We start from the raw sequence: 11,625 nt of genomic DNA, 5'->3' as shown, positions 1-11,625 counted from the left end.
TGCAGTCCTGTCATGTATATTCCAAACAAGTGATGATCCAAAACCAAATATTGGCTTCCTGAAATATAGAGCATACTTTCAGTGTAAACTGAGCATACTCTCAGCTTAAAAAGCTGCAGAAGCCTTTCCTGACCTGTTTGTACAAAACTAGAAGAGTAACATCTGGACGTGGAAACTGCTTGAGTGACATAGGCTCTATTTACCACAGAAAAGGTGAAGAGATAGAGCTCATACATTTGTTTTCCAAAGGAAAGAAATAAATACAAGAGCCAGTTGGTTCTGCTGGCAGATCTCAGAGCAGGGAAGGTAGAAGAGATAGAGGCTACTGGGCTTCTTCTAGAGTAATGTTGCAAGTGCATGGGGACTGTTAGGAAATACAGCAGCTGAGTTTCATATATTTGGATGACATCTGGATGAACTGTCTGTTGTGTAACTAAATGGTTAAACATGTTTAGCTTACCATTGAGGCTTCGTAGAATAAACACTGCGAAACTGGAGAATTTATTAAGTGATGGTAAGATTTAATAAACTTACTCCTTTTTTCAAATATTACTCATACTATAAATTCAAAAAAGGCTTTTTCTTTCAAAAACAAATTGTGACACTAAGCTTTCATGATAACTCAGAGTACACAAAAGTATACCAACAATAAAGCTAGAAATTTGGTTACTCTGCTATTTTGAGGTGGATAGTTGGCCTTGTTAAAATTCAGAATTTCAAATAACACTTGGCAGCATTAGTTTAGTATCTTCTGTACTGAAGTAGGTACACTTCCAGCTGCCCGAAGGTATCAGTAATAAGCACCACTTGCCAGGGATCTTACAGCCAACAACCTCAAATTTAGACATAAAAAGTAATCCAAATGTGGATTTAAGTGACAATCCTATTTGTCATCAGCATTGCAGTAATTTGGGGGAAAACGCATGCTCACTGGCATGTATACAGATTTCTAGTGAGTTTCACAGTTTCACTGTAGTCTTTTAACAATAGTATAGCTACTATAAATTGCAAACCACCACCGCCCAAGATCCTTTTTCATGAAAGGGCCTTATATATGCTGGGAGGTTTATATATACACACAGACACACACAGATAACATAGATAGATAGATAGATAACGTTGAGTCTCCTAAATGACTGCTTCAGGCTTCAGTGGAATCTCAACAGAAAACTAAAAGCTGTTTCTTGAAGAAAGTACTTTGCATTGGCAAAGACTGCCCACAGCTGACTGACCTACACTGAGTATTTCTTAAAACTGAATGAGCAATGCATGTTGTTTCCAGGTATTTTGTTTTACCAATCTTTGTTTCTGGTTCAAAAAAAACCCACTCAAACCCCACAAAAACAAAACCACAAACAATCCACTCAGATTTCTGCACAGGATGATGCAGAAAAGCATTCTCTTTTGGAGGAGCATCTCCAGAAGGTTTTTTGGCCTGTGGCTTGAAAGCAATCCACTGCATTTATTTCCTAATGCAGTTGTCTCTTCTTCCTCTTTCCTGATATCTGAGCTTGGCATTTAGGAAAAACAAATTCTTGGTTCACTTTTCTCCATGAATGAAGCACTGCTTCGTAGAATCACAAAATCCTTAATGCTGGAAAAGGCCTCTAAGACCACTGAATCCAACCATTAACATGATACTGCCAGGTCCACCACTAAACCATGTCCCTAAGCACCACATCTACATGTTTTGCTTGTTCGATTTATGTATATTAAATTTATACAATTTTATCAAACAAAAAGACTGGCTCTGTTGCTATTAAGAAAGGCTGTATATACCTTATTTTCTCATAGTATGTGTGTATGTTCTATAATGAAATCAGCAGCAATGCCACATGCGTAATCTGTGTTATGTACTTTCTGGGAGACACAATGGTGGCCTTTAATGGACGCGTCAGCCTCAAATCCGCTCAAGATTCATGGGACAATAGTAGCTTTATTCCATTTCATAACTTCCATTGTCCCCTAGGTAGTCACTATGCTTTATGCCTGACTGAAACAGATGCAAAACATAATTACGCCAAGAAAGCCTCCAAATCCCATCACCTTTCATATTTTCCTCTCCGTCCTGTTTTTACCGAGGCACAGGGACAACCTGCCGCAGCCGCATTGCTCAGCCTGTTGCAGACATCCCCGTGTCACGCTCACGGTCTTGAAGCGAAAGTGCCGCTGCTGCTGCCTCAGCCCCGAAGCATCTGCGGCTGGGACCTCCTTTCCAACAGCCCACACAGGAGGAGAGCTTGGATTCACACTGACTCACGGCTGTCAAACTGCGGCATCCTGACTTAGGGGGGATTAAAAATAAAAAGCTGGGCGAGAGCTTGGAGGCTGTCTGTCAAACAGAGCGCGACACTAACCCTCTCCTCCACGGAATGAGGGCTGTGGAGCACCGTTTCAAATTCCCTCTCTGAATGAACGCCTCCCGGCCCCCCCCTCGCCCCTCGCTCCGCTTACACCTCTCTCAGTACGAGACCGAGAGAGCGAAGAAACACGCTCTGCACATAATCAGGCCGGGTAGCTCTGCATGCTCCCCGCCGGGCCTGCTGCCCTCCGCCTCGCTGACCTGCCCAGCCCGAGCCGCCGGGCTGCGCACGCTTGGCGGGGCCCCCCCCGCCCCGCCCGGCCCCTGCCGTTCCCTCCTCCGGTCACGGGTCCCCGCCCGCCCCCGCAGCCGGAGGCACCGGCCGACCTTCCCCGGGGCTTCCCCCACCCGCCCCCAGTGCCGGGCAGCGGCCCAGGGCTCGGCGCGTTCCATTCCCCGCGCGCAAGGGGTGGGGGGCGCGTCGGAAACCCTTCGTCTCACTCCGTGAGCGGGACACAGAGCAACGTAGTGCCGGCGCCCGTTTAGGCGCAGCCACCCGGCAAGCCCGAGCCCGGGGGAATGGGGAGATGGCGGCAGAGCGCCGCGGGACAAGAAGGCGGGGGGGGGAGGAGTTGGTAGATTCCGGAGGGGGCCGGCGAGCGCGGAGCGCGGGCGCCGCGGCTGTCAGTGAGCAGCGGCGCCGCCAGCGGGGCGAGGCGCTGCCGAGGCGAGCCCGCCGCCTCGGGCTGCAGGAGCCTCGGGCTGCCGGAGGAGCCGCCGCCGGGACCCGTCGCTTTCGCCCCGGACCTCGCTGAGCGCAGGGCGCGCTCCGGAGCGCGGCAGGTGCAGGGCGCGCTGTTGGAGGGAGGCGTCCGCGCCAACGCCCCTAGCCCGGCGACGATGCCAGCGGTGCAGAAAACCGTGTCCGAGATCCGCTCCCGCGCAGAGGGTAAGAGCCGCCCGCCTCTCCGCGCCCGCAGGGAGGGACGGGGGTTCCGGCCAGCATTCGGCTCGGAGCCGCGGCGGGGTCTGCGCTGCCTGGCCGGGAGGGGGCGGCGGGAACCAGTGTGGCGGCGCCGCCGCCGCCGAGCTCCGCACCGCGGCCTCTGGTCGTGCGGGGCGCCCCCGGCGGGCACCGACCCCAGCGCTGGGACGTGAGCAGTGTCGGTGTTCGTGTTCTCCAGGAGGTCTCGTATTTATGGCTGTCGGTGCCATAAATCGATGTCGATGCCCGGTGAGCCCCAGGCAGCGTTTTGCCCCTCGGTGATTGCAGCGTTTCGGGGCGAGCGGTGGTTTCCTTTTCCTCGGGGCTGCACAGCCCGCCCGCCCCGAGCGGCAGCGGGGGCTGATGACCTGGGGTCCTCGGCCCGGGAGTAAGCTGGAATCCCACTTTTGTGTGTAGGATGTACCTGTGCACTGATCATCAGAAATAAAGGTTTCTGATACAGGGTATGTGCCTGGAAGCTTCGGACCGTGCTGATGTCTCGTGCCTAAGTCAGAGAGTGGGATTGCTCAGCCTTCAGATAAGGACGTGTCAGCAGCTGACTTATGAAAAGAACCACTGCAATGAAATTACCATAAGATTTATTGCATGCAAAAGTAAAATTTGAAATCACGGACCCCAAAGCAGCAACCTCTTGGGACAACACAGCAGTCTGTGATTTTCGATTGCTGTAGGTAACAGTAGCAGTGTCCCAGCAATGCACAACTTCCTGAGGCAGGTATGCAGGGTTTATCCCCTAGTCTGAAAGTTTTCGCACTTAAACCATACATCAGATTGATTTTTTTTCTTTACTTGGCTGTATGAGGAGGCAAAAACTTTCTCCCTGTATCTTCTTTCAAACGAAAGTTTTTTGCTTTGTTTTTTTTAATGCTAGAAAAAGCGTGAAGAAACATAGATTGGAAATAGCCTGCTAGCTTGATGTTCTTTTTTGGTTTCACTGTGTTACATGCCTTCCTCCCCCAAAAGTAGGTTTGTAGGGGGTCTGGCTCTTCCTCTGCCTAGGAGATGTTAGCTGGCAAAGAAATAGAAGAATGCATTTTTGTAAGAAGAAAGGAAGAATGTACATCCTTCCAGGGACACCTTTGAAATGTGTTTACAACCAGAGCACCCATCCTGCTATACTCACTGTGATTAGTAGATGCATATAATGGGACTAGTTAAATGTCCAATTTTTCAGTGCTTAATTTCAGTTCTTTTCCACTTATTCTTGTTCCAGACAGTTGGTTTTCACTACCAGCTGAACAGTGCATAAATAAATTGGAAAAATTGATGCTCTCTTTAAAATGATCTAATTACAGGATTCTTAATGATTATTGTGAGCAAATGTGGTGTTCCCTAAAGGTAACTGACTAAGATGTGCAATTGCAGTAAAAGGAAAAAAAATAGTCCAGTGTATTTGTTCAAGGTTGAATGACTGTGGAACAGTTGAATACAGAATTTAAGAGACTTCTCAAAAATACTTTCTTTAGGACTGAAAACAGGTATGAAATGTCTTTTAAGAAACTTAACTTTTGCAAAATAATGTGATGGTTTTTCCACCCTACCAGTAGAGTTAGACTTACACTATACTTTACTGTACGTGGTATTACTTAAAGAAAAATAGTTTGAAATCTGTTACTATTTTCTTAATCTTATATTAATGTGACACTTACTAGTTAATTTTATTTATATTTATTTAGTTTATTTATATATCATTCACAATGAAACCAACATCAATGAGTCTCTTCCTTTTTTCTTTTTGAGATAGATGGCTTCCAAGTCTAGTTAGTCCACACATTTGGACTACGTAGTTGGCATTTCTAAACAGTTCTTTGTAAGTAAATGTTACTGTTTTCTAAAAAGAGAACTCCAGCACTCTGCAATGTGGGTCTCATCCCTAGCATTTGATAGGGACACGTAGGAACTGTAAACCCCTAGCTCTGGCCATCAAGCAAGTCTCTTAGATAAGCACTGTGCAAAGTGATGATAAGGCTGCTTTCAGAGAACTCCACCGAAGTTGTACCTACAGTGCAGAGTTTTTACTGGCAGTGTCTCTCTGTGTTCTTTGGAAGTCTCTGGTAATACTGTAATCACAAACAACAGCTTCCATGAGTGCTGTTATGGTGTGGACCATTCCTTAGAGTAGCCCGAGACGTGGGGATCTGACAGACAAGCTTAATATTACTTTCCTTATTCTAGAATTTTTGTATTGTATCTTTGAGATTAAAACCTCATTTTTCTCTCCTGTCACTGCAGCAACTAATTTCTGTTTCAGAGACCTTTCCCATGGATCATGAACTACCTTATTAGGCTGGACTGTCTTGACATCATCTCAGAACTAATCTCATTGTCACATGAAGAGATAGTAATACTTTTGTTAGTAAAAGTCAACTGTTATGCTCAGATGAAAGAAATCAAGTCAAAACTGACAGAACGATGTGCCCATGTATCATTCCAAAGAATTGGTCAACAGTTGCGGAGAAGAATTGACACTACAGTCTGTAAATGATTGCAAAATAAAAATGGTAGGTGTTCTAGGGTCTCTAAGACAACGTTACCTGCATAGAGAAAATAATTTTAACAAAAAGGAACTACTGATTGTGAGCCATTCTTCCAAACCTCTGCAGGTTCTTCATGGCTGATAAAAGAGAACCAGGCACGCTTAGAATCTTGTTTTAATAGATTTTTGTGTCCGTTATCCCTGTTGCAAAGAACACCTGCTGCACACCATTAGCCTAGGAAATGCTACAGTTCCAAAGTGGTATGTGTATCAATAAAGTCTTACTCAAGGCACAGAAGATCTGACCCTCTTAAACGGATTTAGGAAATTGGTGTCATGTATTCTGCAATTGCAAAACACATGGGGAATCTTTGAGTAGTGTGGCCTACATCAAGCTTTATTAAATACAGTAACTGACTATGGGTATTTTAGCTATATATAGCTTCACAGTTAATATATGCATCTATTAAATAATATGAAATGGAGTAATTCAAAGCATTTTTTTTCTTTTGAGAGGTTCTGGGAGAGTGGAATTGTTCTTGGCAGTTCTTATTAGGTTTCTCTGAAGATTGAAGCATTAATTCTTTTGCTCTGTGTGTTGGTGGAGCTCAGTGAACTATGTTAGGTCATTTAGAAAGGGTAGAGATTTGAGATGCCATGCTGCTGTCTACCAAAACCAGTAGGTAATAACTCATTCTTCATGTTAGTGAAGGTAAAGACCTGTACAAAAACAAAGTGAAGCTGAACTTGTGCGAGATGAGATGACTTTCACGTGAAGAAGGAATGTGTTTTGAAATTCTGTACTAGTCATCAGATTGACTTTATCAGACTAACTGTTTTTGTAGTGCCTAATGTATCCTTAGGTATTTCTATGCGTGGTCTTAAGGAGTATATAGCATTTTACTACATGTAGTACTCATTATAGTCACTTGTGTCTGATTTTTTGTTTGCCAAGTCTGTTTTGCAGACTATGTTGAGATCCCTATGTTCCACAACAGGGAAAAAACTTGGTCTGTTTTTTTCTAGAATAGGCTTAGCCATCTCAGTGGTACCAGCAGGGTCAAGCAGGTAATTTGAATTCCCTTCTGTGCTCTGATTCCTCAGAAGGACAGACTGATGGCTCTGGTTCCCATTGCCTGTTTTGTCACTGAAGGTCTGTCACGGTATTACAAAAATAGCTCCAAAGGCATCTTCTTTTTCCCTCCTGGAACTGTACCACATTTTCAGGAATAGGAACTAGCAAACTGACCGTCCTGGTTTTGGCTGAGATAGAGTTAATTTTCTTCCTAGTAGCTAGTAGAGTGCTATGTTTTGGATTTAGGATGAGAATAATGTTGATAACACACTGATGTTTTAGTTGTTGCTGAACAGTGCTTACACTACATCAAGGACTTGTCAGCATCTCGTACTGCCCTGCCAGGGAGGAGGCTGGGAGTTCACAAAAATTTGGGAGGGGACACAGCTGGGACAGCTGACCCCAACTGACCAAAGGGATATCCCATACATTTCACATTATGCTGAACAATAAAACTGGAGGAGAGTTAGCCGGGGGCTGGCAACAGTCAGCTGGGCATCGGTCAGTGGGAGGTGAGCAGTTGTGCATCACTTGTTTTATGGTTTTTTTTAGTACTATTATTATTTTCCCATCCTATTAATCTGTCTTTATCTCAGTTCACAAGTTTTATCTTTTTTCTGGTTATCTGCCCCGTCACGGGGGGTAGGTGAGTGAGTGGCTGTGTGGTATTTAGCTGACTGCCAGGTTAAAACACAGCACTTAGTTTAATTAGTGAGTTAAAATCCTTCTGGTTATTTGGGTGAGGGTTTTCTTTCCCCCCTCCCCCTTTATTTCCATATTACAGTCTATCTGTATGTACTTTTGTCCATTTCTTGTAATGAAAATTAGACTGTTTTAAGGAATGAAAGCTGAAAGTGTTAAACTATCCTACCTAAAAAAAAAAATTGAGATATGGAAAATATTTGGACAGTGTTTACTCTTTAGAATTACTGTTGTGGTTTTACTAATTAGAAACTTTTAATCAAAACTGGCTTAGGAAGAAACCCTGCAAATACTGTGTGTTGGAAGAGAGTTTCTTCTTCCAAATTTATTCTTGGAAACAAAATATGGTCTTCAATAGGCTCTCTTGTTGGAAGAAGCTCAAGCTGGTGTGGGGGATTTTTTTTGTTTGTTTCATTGGTTGCTTATTTATTTGGACTTTGTTGTTGAAGATATTCTTTTGCTGGCAAAACTGAAAACATGTATTCTATGCAAAATATACATTTTGCTCTGAATATTTTTTCAGGTACAGCTTGTACCCTGGGAAATAATTACCCAGTCTCCATATTTTCAGAATTGACAACAAGTCTATTTCAAATTTTTTTCTTGCCTTTCCCCACCCTTGCATATGATTTACCTCCGTTCTTTAATGTTGAACAGATTGAAGGAAATTCTTAACCAAAACAAACCTCAGTTATTTATTGAGTGACTTCGAATTAAATTTGTGGTGGTTTGTGCTTATCCATCAATAATTTCCAAATTCTGTGTCCTGCTAGCAAATAACTTTCAGCCTGCAGAACAAAATATTATGTATGGTCATTCTACATTATGCAACAGCTTTGTAAATGAACTTCTTGATTAGGGTAATAGTTGAAATCCTTTGATACTAAACCACATTTTTAATTGGTTTTGGCCCTGTAGGACATAAAATAGTAAAATAATCAAAATACATGAGCAGAAGGTGTGATTCTGAATATTAAGAGGGAATTAGTTTTGAAACGTCACATTTCCGCATAATAAATTGTCAGAGTAGTATGATGTCTTTGCGTTTCCTATTCTTTTTAAAGTTCTGTCTTGCAACTTTTTTCAAGTTAGATGCTTTTCTGTCAGTGGGGACACCTAAGAACATGTGTCATAGAATCTTTTTGATAATTCAGCTGTGTGTTAAGTAACAGCTTAAATCTGATTGAATACTAACTGCTGCAAGCCACAGCAGAGGATTAAAAGTCTTGGAATATATTTGTTTTCTTTCTGAATGGCAGATCTCACTAGTACAGCATCACAGTTCCTATCTGATCTGTGATAATTGCTGTTTTGCTAGTTATAAGACTTAAAAATTATTAGTAAGAGTTATTTCAGAATTTGTTGTGACCTTAAATTGTTGCAACTTTCAGGCCAAAGTGAGTGATGCTATGTTTGATTTTAAGCCTTGAAACAATGCTTTTCTTACAGCTTAGTGCAAGATGAACAGGCAAGAAGCAAGTTAGGTTGACATCAGTTTAATATCTCTAGTAATAACTGTGTAGTAATAACTACACTTTTTTTCTAAGATATTAGAATGACTGCTTCATCTTGAGTTATTACTTTCATTCTTCACACAGATTTTTCATACTCAGAATTTCGTAATGACTGATGCTTTGTGTTGTGGTCTTTTTTATTCTTCCTGTCTTGATTCTGTAATTGAGGGTTTTATTTTGTTTGTCAACTTTCTGAACATTTGGGTAATGCTCTTCTATTGGCTTGGAACCTTTTAGTGGATTACAGAAGGGCAACCAACTCTTTTTAATTCTTCCTGTGTGTTAAATGCATCCTTTTCAAATGCACCTTTATGAGAAGTGTAGCTACTTCCAGTAAGGGATGATCTGATGAAATTTCCTTTCCATTTTCAATTATGAGTATGCTTTTTATTTTTCCCTGTGGTTACTTGTAGGCAATATTTTTATGACAGGCCAGCTTCTGCTTATTTGATTAATAGGCGGAGTTCATACAAATTCATAGATCATAGTATACTCTGCATTGGAAGGGTTGGAAGGGACCTACAAGGATCATCAAAGTCCAACTCCTGGCCCAGCACAGGACAACCCCAACGATCACACCATTCGTCTGAGGAACGTTGTCCAAATACTTCTTGAACTCTGTCAGGCTTGGTGCTGTGACCATTTCCCTGGGGAGCCTGTTCCAGTGCCTAACCACCATCTGAGTGAAGAACTTTTTCCTAATACCCAACCTAAACTTACCCTGACTCAGCTTCATGCTGTTCCCTCAGGTCCTATCACTGATCAACAGACAGAAGAGATCAGTGCCTGCCCCTCACAAGGAAGTTGTAGATTGCATTGAAGTCTCCCCTCAATCTCCTCTTCTCCAGGCTGAACAGACCAAGTGACTTCAGCCACTCCTCGTATGGCTTCCCCTCTAGACCCTTCACTATCTTTGTGGTCTTCCTTTGGGTGCTTTCACACCAACAGGGAAGAAAATGTTGTCTCCTGGATACTGAGCTTTGTGTGTCAGTCAAGTCTGTGGGTACTCTAGTGAATATATTCTGAAGTGTAGGTAGGGAGGTGATGGGATATGTGTAACCTTGAAAACTTTCAGGGTAGTATAACACGCCTAGGGCAGGAGAGCTGGTTTTGCTGAAGCTGCAGTGTATAGAAGGCTAAGCATGAGGCTCAGAACTTAACTCCTAAGATTGCTTTTTAGATGAAAATTGAAAAAAATTAATTCAAGGCAGTAGGAGGGGAGGTAGTGAATGTTTATGAAGTTCCTCAGCACCTTTTTGCTGTCATATTGATTAAAGAAAAAATAAATGCCATAATACAGAGATATGAAAATACATGTCTGTAGTTTGGCAGTCTTTTTAAAAAACAGGTAGTAGATAGTGTTTAATGCCTGCTAACATTTGGTTTAACCCTATTCCTACCAGTTTTCAAGGCCTATACTGGCATCAGTTTTTAAATGAATGCTTTAAAATTAAAGTTGTACGTTCTACGAATGCGCAAACTCTCCTTATTTCCTGGGCTTGATCAGGCTACATTGATACTTTAGACACAATAGTTTCCAACTTTTCTGCCTAAGTACTCTCACAGGAGCCATGTCTTGTGTTAGCTTCCTCATGGAGCAACTGGACAGTGAGTGTCCTGTACTCAGAATGAAGGTATGCTTACCTTCATTCAACTAGAAACCAAGTTGTCTTAAAGGTGTACCTGTATTGATTTCTCTTACAGGGATATTTATTTATGGAACTGTGTACTGGAGGTTGTGCATAGCCAGTTGTATGATGGTTGTCACTCTAAGGAGAGGTAATGACAAGGATAGGAAATTATGTGCTTGGTCTGCTACATGCATCTGTGTGGTTCCTTGAGTCGAGGAGTGTTGTGTGGGCACCTGTTCAGGTGGACCAGTCTGTTAGGCTGGCTGCCTTTCCTCTGAAGAAACTTCTTGAGATATATATATTGAAATTTGAATAGAAGTGTGTTTGATGTGTGCCTTTCATTGGGTTAATTGAAAGGAAAAAATAGAGAAATTGCAGTGGGTGAATGTAGTAGTGGGGATTTCCTCTGTCATAATAGAGTCTGTGCATTCTGAATGGCAAATGGCATGAAATTAGAAGTTTGGTTGAGCCTTTGCAAAATGTGTGGAGACTTGATATTGCAAGTTAGTGTTTGAAATGTATGTTCTGGATATAATAGGTACGAGGCAATGTAGTGGGCCGGTGAACTGGAGGACAACTTGGATTTTGCATAATCTGTTTGTAAGATTTATAGAACGTGCTAGAAATAAACTTGAATTTTTCAGGTACAGCCTCAGTTATCCTTGACATGCTATACATTCTAATGTATTCATTCAGTTACATTATAACAGAGGTTTTTTTCCTGTGTCTTTTTGTCATTTGGCATACAGAATGAACAGTGTTTATTTAATAATCAGCTATTACACACACAGATTATTGGTATCACATTAAAACTTTATGGTGATTGGTTTATGCCATACCTGTTTTTACTGTACAAGCTCCAGCCTGAATAGACTGCTTACGCCTGTTATCATCAATGTAATGGCTGAGTGGTTGATAA

General features: G+C 42.5%; 1 protein-coding gene across 3 annotated transcripts in view; it reads left to right on the top strand.

The window, feature by feature from the left end:
- Positions 1-3,013: 3,013 nt before the first annotated feature.
- Positions 3,014-11,625, top strand: part of ATP8A1 (ATPase phospholipid transporting 8A1) — a 117,651-nt gene continuing 109,039 nt past the window's right edge. For all 3 annotated transcript variants that reach the window (XM_027686321.1, XM_027686323.1, XM_027686322.1), the window contains exon 1: positions 3,014-3,251. In XM_027686321.1, the coding sequence (XP_027542122.1) occupies positions 3,203-3,251 (49 nt within the window). In that variant the 5' untranslated portion in view covers positions 3,014-3,202. The remainder of the gene's footprint in view (positions 3,252-11,625) is intronic.

The sequence above is a fragment of the Neopelma chrysocephalum genome, unplaced genomic scaffold (assembly GCF_003984885.1).
Source record: "Neopelma chrysocephalum unplaced genomic scaffold, ASM398488v2 Primary Assembly neopelma1_71, whole genome shotgun sequence".
In the NCBI taxonomy this organism is placed as follows: domain Eukaryota; kingdom Metazoa; phylum Chordata; class Aves; order Passeriformes; family Pipridae; genus Neopelma; species Neopelma chrysocephalum.
Note: the sequence above shows the minus strand (reverse complement) of the source record. Positions and strands in the feature narration are given on the sequence as shown.